This window comes from Lampetra planeri, chromosome 31, assembly GCF_965212315.1.
Source record: "Lampetra planeri chromosome 31, kcLamPlan1.2.h2, whole genome shotgun sequence".
Lineage (NCBI taxonomy): Eukaryota > Metazoa > Chordata > Hyperoartia > Petromyzontiformes > Petromyzontidae > Lampetra > Lampetra planeri.
Genome location: NC_136137.1, coordinates 3,921,222 through 3,947,292, shown reverse-complemented (window position 1 = coordinate 3,947,292; position 26,071 = coordinate 3,921,222). Strand labels below are relative to the sequence as shown.

At 43.3% G+C, this 26,071-nt stretch overlaps 2 protein-coding genes across 6 annotated transcripts in view; one reads left to right on the top strand and one right to left on the bottom strand.

Moving 5' to 3' along the window:
- The window catches only part of WDR37 (WD repeat domain 37), a 38,633-nt gene extending 19,618 nt beyond the window's left edge, over nucleotides 1-19,015 (top strand). For 3 of the 4 annotated variants that reach the window (XM_078609035.1, XM_078609036.1, XM_078609037.1), the window contains 9 exons: nucleotides 1,405-1,540; nucleotides 2,782-2,853; nucleotides 4,405-4,449; nucleotides 5,703-5,779; nucleotides 6,949-7,192; nucleotides 8,987-9,128; nucleotides 10,815-10,949; nucleotides 14,782-14,896; nucleotides 18,509-18,789. In XM_078609035.1, coding sequence (XP_078465161.1) covers nucleotides 1,405-1,540; nucleotides 2,782-2,853; nucleotides 4,405-4,449; nucleotides 5,703-5,779; nucleotides 6,949-7,192; nucleotides 8,987-9,128; nucleotides 10,815-10,949; nucleotides 14,782-14,896; nucleotides 18,509-18,649 — 1,107 coding nt within the window. In that variant the 3' untranslated portion in view covers nucleotides 18,650-18,789. Of the gene's footprint in view, nucleotides 1-1,404; nucleotides 1,541-2,781; nucleotides 2,854-4,404; nucleotides 4,450-5,702; nucleotides 5,780-6,948; nucleotides 7,193-8,986; nucleotides 9,129-10,814; nucleotides 10,950-14,781; nucleotides 14,897-18,508 lie in introns of all 4 variants that reach the window. The other variant, XM_078609034.1, reaches the window with a different exon arrangement.
- Nucleotides 19,016-24,566: 5,551 nt separating this feature from the next.
- LOC144729103 (double-stranded RNA-specific editase 1-like) overlaps nucleotides 24,567-26,071 on the bottom strand; it is a 100,431-nt gene continuing 98,926 nt past the window's right edge. For both annotated transcript variants that reach the window (XM_078609032.1, XM_078609033.1), the window contains one exon: nucleotides 24,567-25,219. In XM_078609032.1, coding sequence (XP_078465158.1) covers nucleotides 25,043-25,219 — 177 coding nt within the window. In that variant the 3' untranslated portion in view covers nucleotides 24,567-25,042. The remainder of the gene's footprint in view (nucleotides 25,220-26,071) is intronic.

Below are 26,071 nucleotides of genomic sequence, written 5' to 3'. Positions count from 1 at the left end.
CCAACATCTTGAGCACATATTCTTAGGTTTTTTCGGTAAAGTCACGTAGGTAAAAAATTTAAATTAATAAAAGTAAAATAAAAATAAAATAAAAATCACGGCGTTTCGGAGGCAACACAAGCTTCCGTCTTCAGGTGGAACCGTCACAGCACGATTGCTGCATCTTACTTGCTGTGACGATTCCACCTGAAGACGGAAGCTTGTGTTGCCTCCGAAACGTCGTGATTTTTATTTTATTTTTATTTTACTTTTATTAATTTAAATTTTTTACCTATGTGACTTTACCGAAAAAACCTAAGAATATGAATCCTTGCAGTCACGAAAGCTTCAAATCTAGAATCTTGAGCACAGTCAGGCTGTGGGTTATCTGTAAATTGTTTAAAAAGGTTTCGCTTGGTCAGCTTAAAGCAGCTTAAAGGAGTTAGTGGTGAACAATGTTAGTGTTTGTGAGGTTGCAAGATCTCATGATGACTTCTGTTTGGGCAAAAAACAGTCGTGCTGTATTGTGGAAATTTGCTTGCATGAAATATTTATTTTAGCTTACTAAAGGCTGGCTTCTATTGTAAAGACACTGCATTTTTTTGCCACCAAAGTACATGACTAGCTGGAGGTGTTCTAGATGAAATGTGGTTAATATTTAATTTCAACTCTTGCCGTGTTGGCGAAAAAAAATCCCTGGCAATTATGTTTTGAATGGAAGTAGCATAGCTGGGGTTGTCAGCAATATTTTGTGAGATTTCACAATTTCGCACGTGTGGTTTACTGTAGCGTGCATATTCTCTTCGTTTATCTTTATTGCCTGGAGCTGGTGTGGGTTATTTGAACAAATCGTGTATAGTCACACACTTACAGGTTTTCTCTGTCCTGGTGTCATTGAATGGGCTTAAGGAATTTTTGGGTGACAGTGAATTTACAGGGTCAAGGTGAAGGCTAATCCTTTACGCACTGCATGTCAACTTGTAGCGTAATACAGATGTTTTTAGTCATGGTAAATATTGGCAATGCATGCTTTCTCAGGTTGAGGATAATATGCAGGGCTAAAGGGTGCCCTGAGTCTTTGCGTGTTTTCACAGTTTATTTTATGGCCAGCGCTTATGTTTTGAGTTACAGTATCTCTGTTTGGATTGAAAGTTAGCATTCAGGTAAGCACAAGAGCCTGTTTTTTTTAGTATTTGCTGCAGGCTACACATCTGCAATTTATGGCTACAGTGTGATTTACAGCACAGAAGTTACGGTTACTTATGCAGTTAAACTGTAATGATATAACATGCAGGGGCATGAATGCGTGAATGTGTAGGAGACAATGACTGATTGTTTCGTGAAAAACGAACGTGTGTGCGTGTGCCGGACCGCGTGTTTGTGTGCGTGCGGTACCGTGTGCGTGCGCGTTCGTCTGCTGTTCAGATCGTGTCCAGTTTCAAGGCCACGACTACACGCGCCGTATGCCAGCTGCAAAAGGAGTACGCCGGACACCGTGATGGCCTCTGGGATGTGGCCGCCACTCGCATCGCCCCCGTTGTGCTCGGCACTGCGTCAGCCGGTGTGTGCCATAATTTCCAATCGCTCTTCCAATGCTTTCCAACTTAGGTTGAAAGCATTTATGCGTTAGCTCTGTCCGTCTACCTATCGGTAACGGTGAGGTACGACAACTCTTGTAAATATGGTACAAAAATAATGTACCTGCAGTACTCGGTTGTGTTGCTGTTCGGGACCCTATTGGATATCGGTCAAACTGATAAAAGGGTTTGATTAAACTTGAAGAAACAAACCAGAGCGAAATATTACTGTGTAGAAATGTGCAAACGCATTTATCTTTCACAGCTACTTGTCTACTTCTGTACTGCTAAATAAATACATGTTGAAAAGCATTACATAATATGGGTGTTGTATGATTTATAGCTTGACGCATTTTACGTTTTTCCCTCCATTTAGAAACATGCGTTTACACTATTTCGATTATTTTTCTGCTATAAATGTCCAAATGATAAGCCACTTTGTTGAGCTATCATTTGTGGCCGGGTTGGTTTTGAACAATAAGTTAATACCTCGGTGGGCTTTGCCTGGTGGGATGGAGATGGGTTAGTTTGATTTATGTGTTTGGGTGATTTATTTATCTTTCTTGCACTTGACACTCCTGTCATGTTTTTGTATTGTTTTTTGTTGTAACATTCTTACCCGCCCTAACTGAATATATTTTTTTCAAAATGGAATTGCTATAGCAGTGTGCCTGCAATCTACATGGTTGTGGATTTATTTTTTCTCTCTCATACGTTTTTGTATTATGTATTTTGTAAATACGAAATCAAATTTCGTGTTTTTGAGTGCTATTTTGTTTGATTCAGCATCTTTCAAGTAAGCAGGCCCCCTAATATTGTATTTCTATGATGATGACGGGCATCTCTTTTCAAAGAGACATTTCAGCACGTTTATAACTGTGTGGAGGAGGGTGGCTTAAATAGCATAATTGGGACATGTTAATGTGTCACCACTGATAATTTTCTTCATATGAGACTTATAGAAAATTGACTTATAGTGGGAAAGAGTGACTTTTAGTTTTCTCTGCCTAGCTGAACTAGAGAACCATGGTAACCCCCTGTGTTATTTGAACAACAGTCGCCTGGATAGACTTGCTCCTGCCATAGAAACGTGACATTTTTACCAATGGTTCAGGGCAGTTTATGGAACATGGGAAACGATATTAACCATGACTTTTGTTGTTACTTCTCTTTGAAAGTAAATGTATCGACCTTCTTTCTGATCTGCATTTTTTTCTGTGCCCAGATCACACTGCCATGCTATGGAGCATAGAGACTGGGAAATGTATCTTAAAGTATGTTGGACATGCAGGCTCAGGTACTATGCCCTGTTCAACACACCCTTTGGCAACAGCACACATTACCCCAATTCTCATTGGTTTATCGACCAGTGATGGATTGTTAAATTGGCTACTTTTTTGGGATCACTCAGTGATGAGAGCCTGAATTCATGGGTTTTACCAAGAGCCTTGATGATTGTGCGTGACATCCATCTGCGCACGCGCACACACACAGAAGAGCCACCTTTTTCCACTAGGTAACGGTGATGTCACCGCGTGAGTGCCAGGCGAGTTGCGTTATGATCACCTACATACACACGTGCACAAACAAAGATAATCATCCTAATAACTCATAGAGCTGTTGAGACAAATTATTTCGAGAAGCCATTAAGACTTCTACAGAACATAAGGAGGTGGTCTGGCAAGAACCACACCTTGAAATAATTGCTCATTGCTGGTGTTTATACACCACACCAAGTACTTCTGAAACAAGTATGACCTTGTGGAGGCCAAGGAAAGGGTCATTACCACACGCCACAATTATCCTTGGCCAAGAATTCAACCCAGATCTCTGGGTTTGTAGCACAGTAGCACATGTGTGCAAACAACTGTGCAAACAACTGCATCACCACTCCAAAATTGCGCACACATGCGCGTAGGGACTCTATAAACAAGTTTTTTTTAGTTAATCTTACAGATTATTTAGCCAAGTACTGTTCTCAAACTGCTGTTTTTAGAAGAGCAGCACTAATTATGTTTGTGACTTGACAATGCATTTAACATGTAAATGTAATTTATTATTGAACGTCATGTGTTATTGATCAGGAATAACATTTTTATAAACGCAAAATTTTAAAACAATGTAGTTAATGGGTAGAGCATATCTTAACTTCCCTTGGTGATGCAACATGACAGTGAGTAGGATATAAGATCTGCTTCGCAGTGTCAACGGAAAATTTGCAAGACTGCAGCGAACATGGACAGTGAATTGTTTTCATCAGCATGGTTCATGCAAAGTTATGCTACAATTGCCAGTGTTTTTCACGTATAACAATCTACCGTTCAATGTATAGTTGTATCAACGCCAGAAGCTTAGTGTGGGATTTTGTTTTCGAGAAATGTCTAATTTAAGGAAAAAATGCTGCAAATAATGACATTTGAATTGAACTGCTGGCTAGAATAGGGGGTGATTTATTAACTGAATTTTTGCTCTACAGTAGCGCATGTGTACTCACTTTAGATTACTTTGCTTTCACAGTGCGTATTGTTTGGTGAAATCACCAACTGGTAGCTTGCTAAAATTAATGTTCAACTTGTCATTTTAAATGGAGTTGCAGAGCTGGAATAATTGTATGTCTTGGTTTATTTAGAATTTCACAAAATGGTCTGTTGTTTGTTTATGTGTATAGTTTGTGATTTTTTGCCAACATTTGATTAGTGATCCATAAATGCTGTCAGAAATTAAAGTTAATGGTGCACATATTCTTAATTTGTGTTGTGTGCAGTTGTTTATTTTGACAGCAGTGTTGGGTTCATAAAAGTGACTGGTTTTCTCATTATATTTTGTTTTTGTCCCTATTGCCTCACAGTTAATTCTATCAAATTCCATCCAACGGACCAGCTGGCTCTGACAGGTAACGAACAAACACGCACACGTGCAGCACAGACACATACAGAAATAAGGCATAAGCATACGTGAATGTGCTCGAAGCTAAAAGGTCCTCTTTTTAGCCTTTTAGGTTGTACAGGTGAGCATTGTTAATAAGCTTGCTATGATTCATCAATGAAAATGATTTCTTACCCTCTCAATAAAAAAATGTAATTATGGATGTATGAATCGGTTATTTTAGTTTTATATACACAGAGTATGCGAGTAGTTGATGTAAAATCTGTAACCGCTGGATTTTACAAGCTATGCAATGGCAAAAAACCCCATCGATTTGTGAATCCATTGGCCCAATGGGCTTAGCCTGAATTAATTGAATTGTGGAGCCGTGAATTGTTGTGATGCCTCGGTGTTGGTGAGTACCTATTAAGGCCATCACCGATGATAGCTTATCTAAGTGGCAATTATGGCACATTTCAACGGCCACTGGGAAGTGGGCCAGCTTGGTTAGCTGAGCCGCCTTGAATTCCAATGCCAGCCTTTACCGGGCCTATCTAATCTGGGTGCTTGGCGGCCCTCTTTCTCATGTGCAGAAGCGTAGAGCACAATTGTCACGTCACGGGGCCAGCATGGAAGGGAAACGCACGGGCAATAGCATTTGTATCTTTCGTTTTAAGCTTTCGTGACTGCAGGGATTCATCTTCTTGGTTCTTTCGGTAAAGTTACGTGACTTTACCGAAAGAACCAAGAAGAAGCATTTGTATCGTGACTCGATTTCGAGGCCTTGTCTTTGTAACAAAAAAAGATGATTGCCTGGGGTATCCCGACCTAATCCAAGCCTGCATTAAACTTTGTTTTAATTATTTTTTACAATGGCTTCCTTCTGGCCGTGGATGTTAGGGAGTGGTATGATTCAATCCCTTTGAGCTTATAGTTCGTGAAGCATTGGGACAGCATTTCAGCCATTCCAGAAGAGCCGATGACCATTCCTGGTCAAGCGAGCCCACTCTTCATTGGTTGTTGGAACATTGCAGAGGTGATGCGGCTAACCCAAAAAACCTGGCAAATATTTGACATACGTTTGGAGAAGCCCTTTAATGTTTGCGTTGAGATTAAACTATCTCTTCTGTCAATATGTGTTTCCAAAATTAGATGTGTGTTTCTGTGACTGGCGCATGTTATTAATTTGTGAAGAAGACCACACTGTGGCATCATGAGTAAAGAGTAACTTGTGCCCTGTTTAGTTTGCGTGGGTGACGCTGCCTCCTGTTGTGTCAACAGCATCGGGCGATCACTCTGCGCATGTGTGGCGTTACCTGGTGCAGTTGCCGTTGACCCAGACCAGCATCGACTCAAATGTACGTCCCTGCACAGCTCGACGCCAAGTGACATACACAATCTGGCCAAATTTCCAGTACCTCGGAGTTTTGGTTATGTTTACAGTGGTAACTGATTAACAGGCATAGGTCTAACTTGTGTCACATTTATACCTAGTAGAGCTGGGCAGCTATATGGAATCTTAGAAACTTAAATAAGTAAAAGTAAGCCAGATAAAATATCAAGATCTTTCTTACCTCTTGGTGACAAAAAACAAATGACTTTTTATTCATTATTACTTCTAGATTTGAAGCTTTCGTGACTGCAAGGATTCATACTCTTAGTTTTTTCGGTAAAGTCACGTAGGTAAAAATGAAATAAAAATTAATAAAAATCTAATAATAAAAATCTAATTTTTAAAAAATGAATTTTAATTTCATTATTACTTGCTTTTTTACAGTTTTGCTGTACCCATTTCAAATTAGTTATTTATTGATAGGGAGACTTTTGGTCAAACTGGTCTCTTAAATGTACAGCCCTTTGTCAGTCCACTGCTTATTGAACACCTCCTCCCACACTGTATCGGTAATGGCAGTAGTTTTCCCGTATTTCATAATGCGGGTTGATGAAGCAGGGGTCCTAGAACGGGTTCAGATATCACTCACAACTGACGGTAGCCATGGCTAGCAATCAAACTCATGCCGCTTGGTTTGGTAGCACATTGCACTAACTAAAACTGAAACTAGGTGAGGGACTACAAAGCAATCTAGCTCTCTTTCATAAGCGACCTGGCCATCACAAATGATAGCCCAACGAAAGTGGCTTATCATCACGTGGACATTTATAGCAGCCAAATACTTTAAACGCATGTTGATTCTAAATGTGGAGGGAAAAACTGGAAGACCCGGAGAAAAATGCACACCCCCATAGGGAGAGGGACATGCAAACTCCAAATATACAGGTGTCAAGAGTTGGGATCGAACCCACGAAATTCTCCATACCAGGCGAGGTAGTTAACATCTCACCACTGTGATGCCCCTTGCTACCACTGATCCCCCAACGCTCTTTTATCTGGTAAAACATTTGAAAAGCATTGATAGAAATCCAAAACACCCTGCTTGGTTGTCGGCCTTGATGACGACCAGAAGACGACGAGGCCACTCCCCTGCGCTGCGCGGCCCAATCGTTGCTCTGTCCCTCGTTTCCACAGCCATCGGGAGAGGACGAGGTTGACGCGTCGGACAAGGATGAGGCGGAGGCGTTGGACGCGGCGGAGGCGGCGAGCGAGGCGGCGCTGACGGTGCGCGCTCCCGTCACGGCGCTCAAGGGCCACCAGGGCGTCATCATCGCGGCCGACTGGCTCGTCGGGGGCAAGCAGCTCATCACTGCATCGTGGGACCGCACAGCCAACGTGTATGACGCAGAGACTTCTGAGCTGCTGCACTCGCTCACAGGTGGCTACTGCTGCGGGGGTGGGGGGCCCTTGTGAGTGGTCCACAATGTCTCCTGCCTGTGGTCTCTAAATGACACTTCCCGTGGGAAGAGAATGGTGGATGGTAATGGGGATAGATAAACGTTTTTTGGGTTCGATCGCGTTATTTATAAATGTGTCGTAACCCTCCACCACCCGACACGGCCAATCAGCAAAAAAGTGTCATGTTGACAAAAGACAAAGAGTTCACTACTTTAGCCCATCGGTGTGTTGAAGAGTGAAACCACAACATTTACAATTTTTGAGTACATTGTTTCGCTGATAATTGCATCCAGCATCATCGGGCAATTCGCCAGAATGGTGAGGCTCTGCTCTTGCTCCCGGTCTTAAATAGAGCAGCAGCAGGGTGACGTCATCATTTAACACATTTATAAATAACGCGATCTAACCCAAAAAACGTTTATTATGAATAATATTGGTCGCGAAAGCCTACGTGTTAAACTGGGGATACATAAAGACAGCATGAGTGAGAATGCGTGTATGTGTGTGTGCCATTGAGACATACACACCCAATGGCGGAGCCAGGATTTTCAGGTGGGGGGGGCGGCAACCCCTCCAGCAATGAAAAGGACTTGTCCCTTGCTTTTTATTCGACGCGTGTGCGGCGATGGCGCAGCCATCGATCGGGGGTCGAATTCGAACCATGCGTGATCTGCATCGCGCTAGCTGAAGGTATGTCTTCAGGGAAGTCGTGTACTGTATACGCAACTGCGCACAATTCTGAGTCGCTTATAACTGCTTTGCTGTTACTTATTGTCAATTATTTACTATTGTCCTATCATCTCGTAGAGTCCCTGGCACATAAATAATATGCTACACAGTGGCAGTGGGGGTCACAAAATGCCGATTTATTACTAATAAACCCCAATGATCCGATCGAAATGAGGGATTTAGATCGGATCTTTGGGGGGGCATGTGCCACCCCACCCCCCCACTGGCTCTGCCAGTGTACACAACCCCACCCCTTTGTGTGCCATGCTGGCCTAAATAGGTGCTCGCAAACAGCACTTGCCCCAACAGTCTCAATTTGTGTTTGTCTATAACTTCATATCGAGACGACCAAATGTTTAACCAACCTCTTCCTATGGTTCAACGTTTGGTCGTCTCCATAGGAATCACACCTTCTGAAGACAAACTAATTTGTGAAAATGTTTTTGCGCCAACGTGTTGTGCCGTGGATTATGGGAGGAAATATTCCCGCTTCCAAAAATAGCGATGCTTCCAAAAATTTGCTGATTGCTGGGAGAATGCGGACTTGCGGCTGGATTAATCTGCAAAAAAAAATAGCGGGTGATAAGGTTTAGAGGTTTTTTTTGAGATTCAAATGGTGCAAAACTTGCATCTGGGTTTATGTCAAAATATTTTTTGGAATTTTTTTTAGACTTCATAGACAAATATAAGTAAAAGCAACATTCTTTTTTACCAAAGAAATCACATCAGCACTGCCACTTCTACAGTTCACAGTTTGTGGTCAGCAAAGCATTTTCAATCTTGCATGGATTATGGGGGCAGTCACGAACAGCCAATAATCTGTGAATGACAGAAATGATAGATTATTGCAGTTGTGCTGTACTTTGTGTGCCGACTAAACGTAAGCACTGAAGAGCTAAAGTTAACCGGCTGTGCATGGTGCTGGCTACAGCACACCTCTTACCATGTGGCAAGCCAGCATTAATAGGTGCTTGCTAACACCACTGCTTTCCAGCTGCTGGCATAAGGATAAACGGCGGCTGTTTTTGGTTTCTTTTGTGCGCAGGGCACGATCAGGAGCTGACGCACTGCAGCACCCACCCGGCCCAGCGCCTGGTGGTGACGTCCTCTCGCGACACCACCTTCCGCCTGTGGGACTTCCGTGACCCCTCCATCCACTCGGTCAACGTCTTCCAGGGCCACACCGAGTCAGTATTTGCCTCCCCTTCTCCGTTGTGTAGTTTCTCCCAGAGGCGGCATTCAAAAGCGCTGTTGTGTAACGATATCATCCGGTGGCATTGTTCGGGTCTCTCTTATCAAATTATTGTAGATGTTTGTCTGTTGCACTTGAGTCAATCTCGTCATTAGCCCAGTAAATAGCGTGCGGTCTTTTGTTATAAAACGTAGGTATTGGTGCTGAGCCGTAACCTGAATGAAGCACAATCGTTTTCGATGGATTTCTTTTGTGCAGTCACTGCTGACTGCGCAGAGACGATAAAACGCATCGCATGTCAGGACCTTGTTCTTACAGTCCACATTCTAAGTGTTGTTTGGCTGCGCGCTCTGACAAGGCCCATCAGCCTTCACGAGCCACCCGGCCACCCCTGTCTCTAACATTGGCGCGCAGTGAATTGCGCCGCCGAATGTATTTTGGAGATTACTCATTGCCCCTAAGGAGCGCATGTTTGAGCAATGCAGATCCATTTGAAGGTGATTCCTACTCTGTGGCTTGCATCCCAAACTAGCACACTACCTGTGCGAGTCACGAGCTTAATCTGTTGGGTCTGCCTTTGCTTGTGATACTGGCCCTCCCTATAATGTACGTGCGCGCTTATACACACACGCACACGCGGGAGTATTTTAATGATGTGCACCCTTGGAGTCACATTGCAAAATAGCGCTGGCACATGACTTAATTTTTAGTTTTTGGAAAGAAAAATAAATAAACGGTTGCCTGGGTTTGGAAAATTGTGCCTTTTAATTATAGCAGATGTTACACTCAAGCACTTATATGCGGTGCTTAGATTGGGTACGGCGGCACTAATGGCGTGTGCTGTCGGTGCAGGTTCATTAAGTAAGACGTATTGACACTTGCCGGTATTCCGTGATGTGCACGTGCGCGCCCCGGTGCTGCCTCAGGTGCAGTTGCGGCAGTTGTTAAACTGGGTCATCCATCTGCCTCTGTCGCCAGGATAATGGCGTCGCGTTTATCGCGGATTCGTCATCGGCGTACCTTCGGAAGGGAGACACTGTTGTTATCCCCGCAAATTTGTCGAACGTGAAGGTTTAGCCCCAGAACATGCTGCTCATGTCAGTAGATGTGTAGCCGCCTGTCGATTTTTGTTGGCGCTTTCAGACCAGCTTCTCCATGGTGGGGTGAAATGTCTCTTGGAGATTACCCAACCTCTAACCCCCACCATGAGTGGTCATTTACATATGAAAACATCACTGGCTTCTTTCTAACACAACCTTCAGTTTAACACGTAGGCTTTTGCGACTCTGGCTGTCCGCCTGATGATGCCTGTTGTAATTACTGGCCAAACGTGGTATTCTCATTGTAAATGCTGTGGGTTTACTCTCCAACACACCAGTGTGCTGAACTAGTAACTAATTATCATGTTTTGTTTAAATGACAAACATTACTAATTGGCTGTGTCGGGTGGGGGCGGCTATAACGACACATTTATACACACGCGATCTAACCCCAAAACCTCTATTGTGGATAACACAACCTTGGTTTTTCAAACATTTGTATGTTTATGGTCAATAATGAAGCTCCAGAGTGTTTTTGATTATAACGTGGCTGACGGAGAGACGCGTTGTAGCAAGGTTACGTCATCCGTATATCGTGTTTCACTCACCTCGCCTGTGTGCGTGCGTGCGTGCATGCGCAGCACCGTGACGTCGGCCGTGTTTGCATCGAGTGAGAACGTGGTGTCCGGCAGCGACGACCGCACCGTCAAGGTGTGGGACCTGAAGAACATGCGCTCGCCCATCGCCACCATCCGCACCGACTCCGCCGTCAACCGGCAAGTCTTTCTTTCACACCGGCAGACCGCGGCGCCGCTTGGCGCGGGCATGATTGCGGTGGCTCTTTTTAAAATCGAGCAGCCCATTGAGAAAAAAAGTCACAGGTTCGCATTCACCTGTCGTTGCCAACTGTTTCTTTTGTTGTTCGAGCAGAGAGAGAGAGAATGTGATATGTACGCGTTGTTCCTCTGTGTATACGCGAGGCTACAGTGTGCAGCACAGGCCTCCAGAATCTACATTTAAAAGTATTACAGAGATATTCGCCAAAGCGTTGGTCATATATTTCAACGCCTACCAAGTGCTTAATCTGCTCGGTCGGGCAGACTGCAGAGCCTTTCCTTCTTTCCTTAACGAATGCCACACCAAGCAGCAGCTTACTGGTACCCCCCTCCCCCCACTGGTCCCTCCTCATTCATATATTAATTTCATAATGGGATCACAATTCCAAAACAGAAATCGTAAGACTCACCCAAAATATTTGAATTCGGCAATATTTGTAAAACAGCTCCGACATGCAAAATCCCTAAACTGTGCTGGGTTATCTTAGAAACGTTCGTTTAGATTATTTGGCTGCTATAAAATTCCACATAAGACACTTAATTGAGCAATCATTTGTGGCCAGATCGCTTCTGAAAAAGAGCTACATAGCTGAGTGGGCCTTACCTAGTAAAATAAAAAAAATAGTTTAGTTTGTCCACTGGGTGGCAGGGTAGGATCAGGATTAGCAGCTTGGCCTTGGGTCTCAATTTCCAGAATTGTTTTTCTCCCGTTCCAGCCGACCACTGTGCTGTGATCATTGCCCACTCATAAGCTCTTGCTGAGTGTGGATGTTAATTTGGCCTCCTGCTGATCCGTTGATTATCGGAGTTAACAATGCCACAATGAACTGTGTGCACGAGTTGGCCATTGTGCGAGGGTTTTGTGTCATAGTTGAATAGACATGTAACAATCTCTCAGTTCATAGAACCCATTTAATTTGTCACGCTCACAAGGCATGCATTGAATTGCGCATATCTAAATCTACGGTTTACTTTGTAGGCAAATTATATGGAAAGTATAGGCCAATGTTAAAATTAGGCTAATGTAGCAGACAGAACTGTACAAATGAAATAGGAAAAGCAGGAAACAATACGAGCAAAAATAGAAGTATAACTAATGTATTCATGAATCGCATCGTGGCAATTCATCAAATCGCTTAGCAGGTAAGTTCTTAAATGCGCATAACAACTACCGTGTTCATTCCAATTGTCACATTACAAGTAAACCTCATCTGTTTGTCCTTAATGCCGTTGTGCCTTTTTGGAACAACAGAGATTACCCGCTTTTTGCAAAGAGGTTAACTTTTGTTGTGTTTGAAAATTGCCGGTTTCACGCACACTAATATATGGGCACGTCAAAGCCACGTTCCATTAAAGCTTCACACACCACTAACATTGCACGAGTGTGCGGGGTGTTTTTGTTTTTCATTTGCAATAACATGGCATTTGTTAACACAACCAAGCACATAACTAATGTTGCTTTTATGTTTTGTATTTGAATGGTTCTACACAAATAACACATTGCCATAAAGTATAGAAAGACACGTGAGCTTAGATTTGCCGCACCTCTGATTAGCGGGGTTGGCTATGTACGGTGCGAAGGAAGTGCGACATACACACACATGCAGATGTTTGGATATGATGGACATACGTAGATGAGCTATGCTCATTCTGATAACATTAATAGAACCCTCATTTGAGTGGCTGAGTAGCCTAATGGGATGTGCCCTTTTCTCTGCATCAGATTTCACGGATTTGATTTAACATATTAATTTCCTACATCAATACTCCTTCAGTTTCTGCCAGAGAATGTACGGATGTTAGAGTAAAAAAAAACCGGTGGTGTCATTTTCACGATTGGGCCAGTGTATATTCGTGGTATATCTTAAAATTCCATCTCGGACGTAAAATTGTAAAATAAAATGATTACTTATTTATGTTTTTCAGGCGTCTATAAAAATATATTTTCAGCAGGAAAGATCCTCAGTAAAGCAAGATGCAACCCAAAAGGCACATTTCTTGTCGATATGCACAAAAAAATGTGTGTTTTGTGCTGTCCAAATTAATTTTGAATCTTCATTAATGAGATAAAATACTTGAACGTCATAGTCAAGGCATGCTCTAGTCGTGCCACTGCAACGCTGCTTCCATACTTTTGTATAAGATATGACAAGAGCACACCTGACTGATTTTAAGTAATATCATTACTTAAAACCTTTCGTGACTGCAGGAATTCATATTCTTTGGGTCTTTCGGTAAAGTCATGTAGATAGGTTCAGAGAAAATAACGAAAAATTACAACGTTTCGATCGCTTGTGTTGCCTATCTACGTGACTTTACCGAAAGACCCAAAGAATATGATTTAAAGTTCTTGTTTTCCCATTAATCAAGATGAAAACACGTTGAGATAGCCTGGAACGTATTGCATCTCTATTTAAATAAAGGACATCAGTTACAAAGAAACAATCATAGTTCGCTCGTGAATTTAAATCAAAAGGATATGTATATAAAAATACATATTGCATCTCACCCAACCACACATTTGTCCAAATTTATTCTTACACAAGCTGTTTACTTATCGAAGACCATGTCGTCAAGTGGAAGTGACATTGAAATTAATTGAAGCAGCTTGTGCACACTGGTTATTGGCAGCACATTAGGGTCTTGTACAAACTGTGGTGACTGCAAACAGAGACACCCACACATTATTTGCAGATTGCTTTCCGCTGTGGAGCGATTGAAATGTCAATAATTTAGTAGGCAGAAAAAAAAATGAAATGCACACAGGTATCTTTTGTTAATGCACTTCATCCGTGCAGCATTTCAAAATGATCACAGTTATAGTTGACTCTTACAGAATGATAACAACTCAATTATTGTTTACCGCAGACGACCGCTGTATGCATTATAGGATTTGATCAGCCGTTTCATGCCTCTTTTTTTCCGACGTTATTCAGTTTCCGTAGCTTATACGTCGTTTCCAAACACAGCTGTGCACAGGCCCCTGGAAAGGTCGTCAATGAATTGGCATTTGTTTAGTCTTTACTGGGTAAACACATGCATGGGCAGAGGGGGGGCGGGCACTTACAAACCGGGTCATGGGGTCCCAGTGCAACTGTGGTAAGGAGCTGTTCGGGACGATACCTGTGTATGCAGGAGCTGAGAGCACGTTGAAGTCGTGTCGAAAATTAATGGTTGCCCGAGGCGCTGGGATGATTAGTTGTCTTGAGTTATCTTTAGACTAGGGACATTGTGAACACACATGACAATTATATAATCAATCACAATTTTATTTAAACTGATTGAATGGGCATGAATCGTGGGGTAGCTGAAAATGTGTTACGTTATGGTTATTTGAATTGAGTGTCAGAATGGCTATGAATTTCAGCAAGATTTTTAGAAAGCTATATATATTACAGACAACGATTTTATCACCCAGAATGCATCAGTTCTCAGAAGATAAGTGGGGTTGAAACTGGATGAGCTGTTTACATGTGCAAACAGGTATGTTGCGGGGCTACATGATCAGCAGCAGAGGGCCGTGCTGCTAGAAAATACGTTCAACTGTACTATGCTCCCACATCTATGCTCCCCTTTCACCAACCGACACTGATCAACGTGATGACGTATGGTCAAATAACCCCCATGACCTCTGCATGGCCCAAGCACAGCCGTTGTCCAGCAGCGAATTGACAAAGGGATGTACATATACTGATCCTATTTTGTTTGCATCCGTATTTATACAATGTTGATGTCTCTCCTGCGGTCTGTTTAACCTGATCCCACCTCTCAGGCTCAGTGTGTCACCCACGCACAAGATCATTGCACTGCCTCACGACAACAGGCACGTGCGTCTGTTTGACATGTCTGGCGTTCGTCTGGCTCGTTTGCCAAGGAGCAACCGGCAGGTAAGAGTATTAACAATAACGATGATGATGATGATCATGAGCAAGTGTGATTCACCTTTTATGATTTGACCCATCCCCTAATTGCCCCTTTTCACTATTTTTTTTCACTTTTCACTTCTGGTGATGATTATCATTATCATCATCATTATTAAGTGTTTTCACATGTGCAATCAGCACGAGTTTCCTTCACCTCTTCGGATCTTTTGCGGCCAACTCTTGTTGGCATTGTTAGATTTTATTCTGCCAGGTCTCCCCATCTGGTCCTCCTCGGTCCTTCTCGTCCATCTTCTGTGTGTCGGTTGCATTGCATCCATTTTCACAGTCACCTCTTTGCTGTATCCATCATTAAGTCGGATTTGTTGAAGAACCCTGCTATTGGGAATATGCGCATGGCACATGTAAGTACACGCATGGTGGAAGTGTTAATGCACGTAGGTTATCAACGGTGCCGTCAAAACTAAATTCTTCCCGTTGCTGTCACAGCTGAATAGTCTCAACTTTTCACCTTTTCCCCCTGGACACGTCACAGAGCCAACTGCTTTACGGTTCCCATGCCCTGTGATCACCTACAATAAAATGTAATTGAAAAGTGTGAAAGCAGGCTGGGTTTAGAGACAGATATGGTGGCTCTGGTTATGGTTAGGGGCTGGGATAGTGTCGGCTCTAGTGGTAGTTTGGCTTGTACGGTTAGGGATAGGATCTGGTTGGGTAGTTTCATGAGAGTTTGGGGTTAGGGTTAAGTGTATTAGTTTAGCCATGTTTATTTGTTGTAGTACAGAGTTAGACTGATGGCCTTAATCTAAGTTGTCTTGTGGTTGTTGTTGTTGGTTGTTTGACTTGCATCCCACTGGGATTTTTGCACACAGTGTTGGTGTGTAACGGTGCTTTTTCTGCAATATTTTGCTGTCTTTTCTTGGATTTTGTTTGCACTTAGTCACATATTCACTTTAAGATGTTTTTTGTTCATGTTTTTGTTTTTTGTTTGTGGCGGTTGCACCCGTTTCAAGAGCCGAATGGCTCACAGGGCTATACCTAATAAATGAACTTGAACTTGAAGTGTTTGGTGAAAGGTACAGATGGGACTGATACCATATTGTAACAACTGTATGACCCGTGTCGGGTAAGGGCTATGGTATGGCTGGATAGTGTCATTCGCGTTCGGGGTAGGATTAGGGGCCATCCATTTAATCCACGCAGAAACAATCAAGGATTCATAATATGAACGTGTTTTAAGCAAACAGTCCACCGCCGGACTATCTAACTAATTTGCCGATGTAGACATTATTATCGAGGCTTCACCTCCCCCCCGCTTCCTATGCGTACGTACATTGTCAGTAGACATACGTGCACATTTGGGTTAACCCCCCCTCGCCCCTCCATGCATACGTCCTAAAGAGTATTTAAAAGGATGGCCCCATCGAGTATATCTGGGGTTTGGTACCTGTTCATAGGATTTGGTGTAGGACTATTATTGTGGATGCAAAGCATAGTTAAGAGTTATGAGTGAGGATAGTTTCTGTTTGGCGAGTGTGATCCACCTCTTGTGAATTTACCCCCCCCCCATCCCCTAATTGCCCTTTTCGTTTTCACTTGTGCTGCCCATAGCACTTCTAGTGAATGTGATGCGCATGTGTGTGCTTGTGCGTGCAAGCTCTGCCATGTGTACGACGCGTTTTAAGTGAAGGAATAACTCGTCAAACAAGTTTGCGTTTTGTCTTACATTTGTATCATCATCATGAATATTTAATGTTCAGTTCTGGAGCCCGTTGAGACCAGTTTTCTTGCAATAGAGACAGGAACGAACAGGGTTCGTTAGTGCAAATTTAAAATAACGATTGCAAAATAGAAAATGTTGCAAATCATAAACAAGTGTGGAAAATATTCCGATAACATGGGGCTAATCGAAGTAATTTATTATTGAGTGAAAAGTGTTGTGTAAGATTTAAAAGTGGAAAGATGTAATGAATTTCAATGTTCTAAATCTAAATCGTTTGGGTAAACAGCATTATGAGTGCGATCCCCAGAGTAGCCAGCAGAGGATATAATAATCACTGGCAGTGTTTTTTTTCTGAACTGTAAAAGAATCTGAATTTCTCACAGCCACAGATTTAGCAGATTTTAGAATTCCTCCCGAAGTAAAGCAATGACCTCGACTTGTGCACATGCAAGGTGTTCTTAAGCACCATCTACTTCCACCGTGTGGCTTCTGAATTTATGATTAGGCGCGATTAGAGCCGTACTCTTCACATTTTGCCGCGTCTTAATTATTGAGCAGCTGCATGCTTTTAACAAGCGGCAGGTCACAGCCCTGGACTGCGCGTAACCAATAGATGGTCTGTTAATGACACCAACCAGAGTAAGTGCTGAGAGAAGGCATTTAGTCTGCTCGTCTCGCTTGAAAAGAACTCCGTTTGTGTCTTCTGTCAAAATGAAAATTCTGGGAAACGCTGCTCGTGTTACCGTTGGTGCTTTGTGCTTACAGCAGTGGTGGTGGATATGTGGAGGGGGGGTGGTGGGGATAGTGGAATAAAGCTGTAGAGTAGTGAACGGCATCAGACTGGCAGGATTCGTGTTCACCGTCACACGGACACAGCGGCATTACCCTGCACGTGGGAGTGCGACAACGACTATTTGAAAAACAAAACCCGGCAATTAACGGCTGCGCGATTGTCACATTTTGGCAGCACAGCTTTCACAGTTTCACTTGCAACCCACACTGCTCAAAGCCCATCTTTGCCTGCAAATGAAAACTTTCGTAGACAGGGTTGCATATCTTTCCCCACTTCAATTAATGCCTCATCCCCCATGGCAAGTGTAGTGGCCAAAATCAGACTGGGTTGACCCTTGACCAATGAAGGAAGTAACTGCCATTGATGGTTTAAAGAAGGGGTGTGCAAACCTGCAGGGTGTGGCATGTTGTTTTTATATAACCCGCGAGCACCACGGGTACATGATCGCTGAGCAAAGTCTGTTGGGGCTGTTCACCGCAAACAGGATATCGTGATGTCCGGCTTATGAACGTGACAGCCCGTGGGAGGTAGGAGATTCCCAATTCCAGTGTGGTTCATGCTTGGAAAAGGTTGCACACCCAATGGTTTAAAGCGTGAGGATGCATCGCTTTACCACCGTTTTTCTCCTACCCTGGCAATGAGTATTGAGTGTGTGAACCAGCTGTTGACTGGCTAAGAAGTTGCAATTATGATAAGGCTTCACGTGACTTTATGAAAATTGGCTGAAGCGCAGGCTCTTTGTAAATCTCTCACGAGTGGAACCATGGTCAATTTCCTAGCCACCGAGATGCATTTGTGCTAAACTTGTTGCCAGCAGTTAAGCCACCTGCCATTTTAGGTAGCCAAATGTAATGTAAACAACAACAACAAAAACAACTTTGGCAGCATGGGTGTGGACACGGAACACTTTTCATAAGTATACACACTGGGCAGAGCATGAAACTGGTTCTCACACCAGTGAATGGCAGGGGGGTTGGCTTTAATGCGAATGAAATCCTCCGGCGTCGTAGCTTGTCAGCACTGCAGCTTTGTAGCGTCTTTGTGCCCGTTTCTTGCCCTGAATGTTAAAGTTTATTCCCCCCCCCCCCCCCCACGTGTGCAGGGCCATCGTCGAATGGTTTGCAGCGCCGTGTGGAGTGAGGAGAACAGCACCTGCAATCTGTTCACCTGTGGCTTTGACCGGCAAGCACTGGGCTGGAACATCAACACCACTGCCCTGATTCAAGAGAAAAAGGCTCCGTAGCATCAACCGCACACCGACAGAGGCAGCCTCTTCTGTCTTACTACCGATTGTTGCAACGGCATCCCGTTTATTTGTGGAGACGAGGTTTTTTTTGTTTTTGCGCTTGCTCCACATTTCCATCGTCTTTCAATTTGGGTCCTGGTGAGTGTTGAATCGCATCATAAAACGCCGTTTTGAAAAGTATAATTTCTGCAAAGTGGTAGGGAAATTTGGATGAAAATCACGCACGGAACCTGGGTCGCATTAAAATTAACAGAAGTGTACAAGTCAGGGGCCGTTAATTTAAGCCGCATACAAACTTAACTTTAAAGCAGTTGTAATTAGCATATAGAGCAGTGTGGCTTACTAGCTGGCGTCTGCATTACTGATGAGGCAGTGCTCCTTGCTCAGATAATTTGCCCACGTTCTGCGTGTCCAGACCGCCCATGAAGTTACCAGTACATTTCCATAACCTCTTATTGATGCCGTATATTTAAGGCGGAACACCCACACACCACATATGCGCGAGTCCACAATTCATTTGACTAATTCGGTACATATTGCAATGTGGTGGTATCATTTTAACACATTTAAGTAAAAAAGACCTGCTAATTTTAATTAACATCTTGCAGCAATTAAAGCGGAGAGAGCAACAACTGTTGCATCGAATTAGGTACAGTTCACCCAATCGTCAAAAAAAATCTAACCTAACCGGCTTTATTGGCCCAACTGGCTGCAAATCCAACCTTCGCCAAATAATGGATGAGCCCAATGGTTTCTCTTTCACTCAAAAGCAAGTTGTTGAGCCCTTACCGCCAAGCTGGCAATTCATCTCCTCGCGAGTCCACGTGGGATGTCTTTCACTTCACATTTTCGTCACGGCAGCTCGGGCTTCACTAATTGTCACTCCACTGAGATCCGTTGGGCCGCTTGCGCGCACTCGTGGGCATCCGACCAAACAACCAAACCTCCTCCCATCCCACTCCACCCCAGGAAGCGCACCTACGGCACACAGGCTGAGGGAGCATTGATTGAACCGCATCTATCTCATCCCGATGTGGCATCGCTACGGTGGTGGTCACACACGGGGCCAGAACTTAAAGCACGGTGAAGTGCGGCACATTTTGAAAGCTGCGGTGCGAGAGACTGGATTGTGTGAAGTGAGGGGTGCGGCTTGGAGCAATTCATCAGTCATTTTTGAACACCCCCGATAAAACGCAAAGAAATGGGCGTGGAATGCCGGTTAACGTTTCTGCTAATATGAGAACGTTACCTTCAGGTTATTATCATGCTTGTTTACCCACAGGGGCAAATGAGGCATAGGATTTTTGAATTGTGACTTTTCATTGAATTGCTTTCGGGGGGTGGGGGAGGGCACGAGACAGGGCAAGGTGTGGATTTAATTGTTGATAGTTTGAAAATATGTAACAATTATCATCGGCCATCTAATATTTGGTGTGTGTGCAAACTCTTCACAGACACACACGGACTTGTTTCTTGGGAAGTCCGATGATATCTCCACCCGCTCGGCTTAATCCACCTTTCATGGCAAATCCCTCATCGGAAGGTCTTGCAGAAGCGGAATATTTACTCAATAGTGTTGATATATTCAGAGATTTCATACGTTATTAGGTGGGCAAGCTCCTAAGTCACTTGTTCAATATGGGTTGAAAACATCAATCACATTTGTTATTTTCTCCAGTCTTAAATACTTTATGATGTATTATAAAGTATTTAATAATATATAATAAAGTAATGTCAAGTGAGATATTACCATCCAGATACAAGCTGAATTCCAAATCTATTCTGAAAGGAATTGCCTTCCGTGTTACATTTTTCAGAATAGCAGATGGGTCTTTAACTTTGAGAAATTAATTTTTCTAAAGCACAGACACTCGCTACTATGGTGTTGCAATTGTAGAAACGGGAGCATTTCCTGTCTCGGTGAGAATAGCGTTACATTCGATGTGTGGTAATGCATTGGCCAATGTTCTGTCGTAAAATTCACTTGCAGCTCTTCGTGGATTTGTTATTTTCAAGTGGGGTTTCTATTTTAAGTGCAGTTATCGGAGAACATCACAGCCACATATCAGCGCAATATGAACATTATCCATGCTCTTCATTGAAGAGTGTCAACAAATGAAGGTAGTATTCGGTTAACAAAAAAAAAGTTTCTTGTTGAAGAATTCATCATTGCTGTTTGCGGTCGCTCATTACATAAAATAAACCAGTTTAGTGCAACAGTTTAGACGATAGACTTCTCGAGTTCATATTCTTTGGGTCTTTCGATAAAGCCACGTAGAAAAAAGAATAAAAATATCCCGAAGTTTCGATCACAACACAAGCAATTGAAACGTCTGATGACGATTGCTTGTTTTGCGATCGAAACGTCGTGATTTTTTAATGATTTGTTCTATCTACGTGGCTTTACCGAAAGACCCAAAGAATATTAATTCCTGCAGTCACGAAAGCTTTAAGTCAAGATATAAACTTCTTGAGGTTTGATTATTTTTGTGGTGTTTTGATAGTTTTATTATACATCCCATATAGTGAATGCATTGAGCATGGCTATTACACCAACTTCAGGAAGACTGGAGTTGTGTGGCTGTTTAAGCTGGTGAACGAGTCGGAATATATATAATGGCGCGTGCTATCGCATGCACACACCGCAACGCAAAGTTTATGTACAAAGAAGCATTAATATTTATTTGCAAGTGTGGCGGCTTGCCAATAGTTGAATAAGATATAACTATATCACCAAGGTTGTCCCTGCTCGTGTTTACGCGCCCGCATTCAAGGTGCGTGGGTTTGGGAGTAGTCTAGTTTGGATGCATGGGGTGGTTGTGCATCCCGTGACCTGTTGCGTGAACAATGTGATGTCCCCTTTGAATGTGCGATTGCATCTGTCCCTCTTATTCATCACTGGCCCTCTGCATTTGCGCTTGCACACCCCGACTTGAAGGATTAAGCGCCCCTCGTTGGCAGTTCAGCACCGTTTTTACACATGGGAAGAAGAAAACCAACCTGATCCACAATACGCTTTAAAATGGGAAGAGGGAAGGACATTGAAAAATCTTCCATTTGTACTCAATGTCTCCACAGCTGTTACATGTACATAGAGCTTACCTTTAAACACTGATCCATGCCGACCTGACAAGCCGCACCCTTTCGAGGGTAGCTGCCGATGAAGATGAGCTTGTGGGCAGGGCAGCCTTGGGTAAGTGTTTGGCTTAATCCTGTAAATATTAATCTGCGTTGGTGTCGATGTTTTTGCGATGCTAATATCCTCGGGACTGAACCGAATGAGGTTGGTGGCAAGACTACCCGGCTTGGTTGCGTTCCAACTCCCGAAAGAAAAAGGTGCTGCATCACGTGTCCAAAAACCAATGCTGCTCATTCGCTACTACCATGCTTAAGTGTGTCAAATTATTACGAGTAAAGGTCCTTTGTCACTATAGTGTTTTGCCTTGCAAGTGCGTATTGCGTAGGAGTTGTGTGTGCAGCTTAACTATACACGTTTATTTTTACGGCGATGTAAATTAAGATTAATGGAGCCACCCATTTCTCCAGCACGGAATGCACATCCGCCCAGAAAGCACCACCACCAACCACTTAGTGTCTTCAGCGGATCCTGTTTGCCGTTCATTAATGGGCAAAGCGAGCAAGCGCTGTGTGCCTCTCCCGATTAAGGGCACTCCGCGTCCCCCCACTACCTTCGCCAATTAAAGGATAATCTAATTGCCTTTGCGCGCGCGCCCCCCACGGAAAGTGACGACGCGTTTTGTGTGAACGCGTTGGGCGCCAGCATTGATCGCGTAATATACGGTATATCTATCCCGCGTGCCGTTCGCTGTGAAGCTACAAGTGATTGTACAATGCATGCTTATTGTGGAGCACTTTATGCGTGCGAGAGCCTAGTGGTGTTGATGTGACTGCTTTGGTTGGACTGAAGAAAAGACGGAACGAAAATGCACGGACGCTGCATTTGGTTGTAAAGGACTTGTATTTCTACCAAACCAATAAAACATTGAATGAGTTGCCCATGGTTCAGATCTGCAAGCCCTAACGGTTGCCTGTACATTGAGGACTTAAATTGGTTTTGAATTACCAAAGCATGCCGACTACTGTGGGAGGATTCCAATACAACAACATGTTTCACGTCTTCAAACATACTGGCTATTATCAATTTAATTAAACAGCAGCACCAAAAGGTACCGTAATATAGGAAATTAGCTCAGGGGTATTTTCTTAAATTTCCTCTTTAAATATAATGCAGTAACTTAAACGAAATAACGCATTTAATGGATTACAGTTAAAGTAAACACGTGGAAAAAGTTAGATCCAGCGGGCATTTGACCGACTTGCATTCTTTTTCACAGGTGCATTTATTAGTCCCTTTCAAAGCAAAACGAGATTCCATATGTTTTGTAAAGCAAGGACTCATTATGCAGCAATATACATCAAATATGTACATGTGTAAAACATCCTTGCTTTCGAAAGATAAAGGGAATACTTAAAAGATCCATCTTGCAGAGCATTCGCTTTGGGGAGTAAATAATGATTTGGACAATATTTATAATCTCCGGCAGTGCTGCAGAGTTTTCTGAACGCTTAATATTCACGAATGCGGTCAACATTTAAATTTCCAGTTAATTTGTTCACAGTTAAAATTTAAGGAACGTTAAAATCTTCCAATATTCAATATATACACAAACGTAGTGTACCTTAGTAAGATCGGAGCTCAGAAAACCACAGTATGATGGGCAGAGTGCAATTTCATATACCTATGTCACACATGTACAGATAAGTTTCACTTCACCTTTTGCGTTTAACACTTCGAAAGCGGGTATTTTTCATTGGTTCAGTGTGATTACGAATAAAAGGAGGGCTATTGTTGCCAAGTTTGCACACAACGCACTAAAAAACAATCGGCCATCAACATTAAAACTTTTAATTTGGGCGGTGAGTTCTATTTATGGACAAGTGAAGGACCAGTGGCCACTAATGCCAACCACGAACTGCTGTGGAATCGAAATAAATTTCAAGCAGCCGAGATTGTCTCCTGGAGCCTCATTGGACACAGCCAAGCGCGAGTGGGCAGCAAGCAGGGCTAACAGATCAGACATTTAAATACCACCTCTCTCCAATTCAATCTCCTCCCTTACGTACATATCGCATAACTGGTACAACTTCCAGCCCTTTTCATTGGGCCCAAACCCTGATCATCCTCATGGCTTTTGAGTTCTGAACAAACAGGATAAAACAAAAGGTTACATTTTCAGAGGAATTTGGCTACGTTGCTCGCCTTGGGACTCGCACAACGTAGGAGAGGGACAAGTTGGTGAACGGGCGCTGGTGAAGGTGTGGGCTGTACCCCAGACTAGAGGTTCCACCTTGTTTTTTTCCCTCCAGTTTTGCCCTCTTGTTGAGGTTGTTGCTCAGGGAAATCTGTAAGTCTTTCCGAGGGAATTAAAAGTTATCACTTTCAGTTTTTGTTGTTGCCATTGCACGATAATAAACCCACTCAAATAAGTTATCCCCCTCTTATGGAATGGTGAGGTATTATTCTACCCGTGATAGGTCTCGATTTTTTGTTGTATCTCGGAGGTGGCAAACCCTAACCAACACCCCACCAGGAGCACCAAGGAGCAATCGGCTGCCATGTAACGAAGCCACTGACCATGACCAAGAGCCACGCGCTGCTTGCAAACAAGCGCGCGCTCCTTCGCACATCGGCCACTTGGTTTTCCTCGTTAAAAAAGTGTGAGCGATAGGGATTTAATGTACGCCCGTGCGCTCTCTTTACACACCTTAAAATGACGGGACAAGATCATTTGATTTGTTAGTGCCAGTCTTTGGGGCAGAAACGGACATTACGGTAGTGGGGTAAAGGAATGCGGTTCAACGGAGATACTAAAAAGCACACGCTCACTTTTTTTTTTTTACAAAAAGGTACATTTTAAAAAAGCAGGAGCTGTTCAAATGACTAAACTTAAAGGTGACTATTAAAAATCTACATTGAGCACAGGTGAAAAAGTATTTCCATATTGGGCTAAACGAAAAGTTGAAGTGACACCAATGAAGATGCACCAACGTACATATACATTCATTCCAACATCTCTGCACACCTACTAATTATGCAGGGTATCTCTACCACATTAAATCAAACACAGCTTATAAAATGTATGAACAGATGCCACAAAACTGCATTGCAACATTTTGGTGGCAATGCTGTAAAATTTAATGATTTTTTCTTAATTTTTTTATTATTATTTAAACACCCTCTTTTCTCTTGCCCGCCCCATATCCTTCACCTCCCTCTACCTAGGGCTCCTCACTTCCCCCCCCCCCACCCCGGTTCTGCTTTTGTTCCCTCGACAATACACTTTATTCTGGAGGTGCCACCAGCCAGACTCACACCGCGACAGTAAACTGGTCTTGCTCAATGGGTTTTTTGATCCAGGCTCCCAGTCCTGCTCCCTGGAAGCTGAGGTCAAGCTGCTGCTTGGCAAGCTGATAATCGCCGACTTCCAGCTTGGCCATGCTGTACAGCGTGGGGCGTTCCGGCTTCAGAGGTACGCGGCTTTTCAGCTGCACAGGTAAAAAGTAAATACGAACAATAATAATTGGCAGCAGCTACACCGGCTGCATCATCATCATCATCAGCAAGAAGAATATCCACTCAAGCAGCAGAATGTATCTGCTTCCTTCAGTATTAAAGCAGCAGCATCAGCCAGTCGAGTAGCTTTTGAGCATGCAGGCAGGGCAACTGCACCAAGCTTCGTGAGGTGTCGGGGGGGACAGATGGAAAGGGGAGGGCAGATGGAAAGGGGCGGGGGGGGGCATGTCAAATCATGCACTCGGGCCCATGCCAACCACACTAAGCGACTGACATCAGCAGAATGATATCAATGGCACAATCATTATCAGCAAGAGCAGTATTGATGCTGTCAACCGACTGCTCTCGAAAAGGCCAGTAACTCTTGGCCGAAATTACTGGGTCGACTTAATAATTTGAACAAACTTTCAGTCCGTATCGAGTGGAAATATTGCGAGTCGTGAAGCTATTCTGCCGACAACGTGGTTAACATGAATGCAGAAGTAACATTTTAAGCATATTCAATGTTAAGCAAGGAGAATATGGGCATTATATATTTTATGACTTCTACCAAGGCCAAAAAATAAAGGAATTTCCTCTAAGGACATGTTTATTCATTTCTCTTTTAAGCGGCCAATTAAAAAACATGTTTTTGAAGTGTAAAAATATCAGCGCTCAAAGATGTACATAAATCATCATGGCGTTGGGGGGGGGGGGGATTTAATAACCTCCAGGGAAATGGGAATAGCAATCCACACTGCCATTCACGAGACGCTGATTGCAAAATACCCAGCGATCACGGCGAGGTTTTTGGGGGAAATCCTTCCTCTATGGCTCTAATTGCA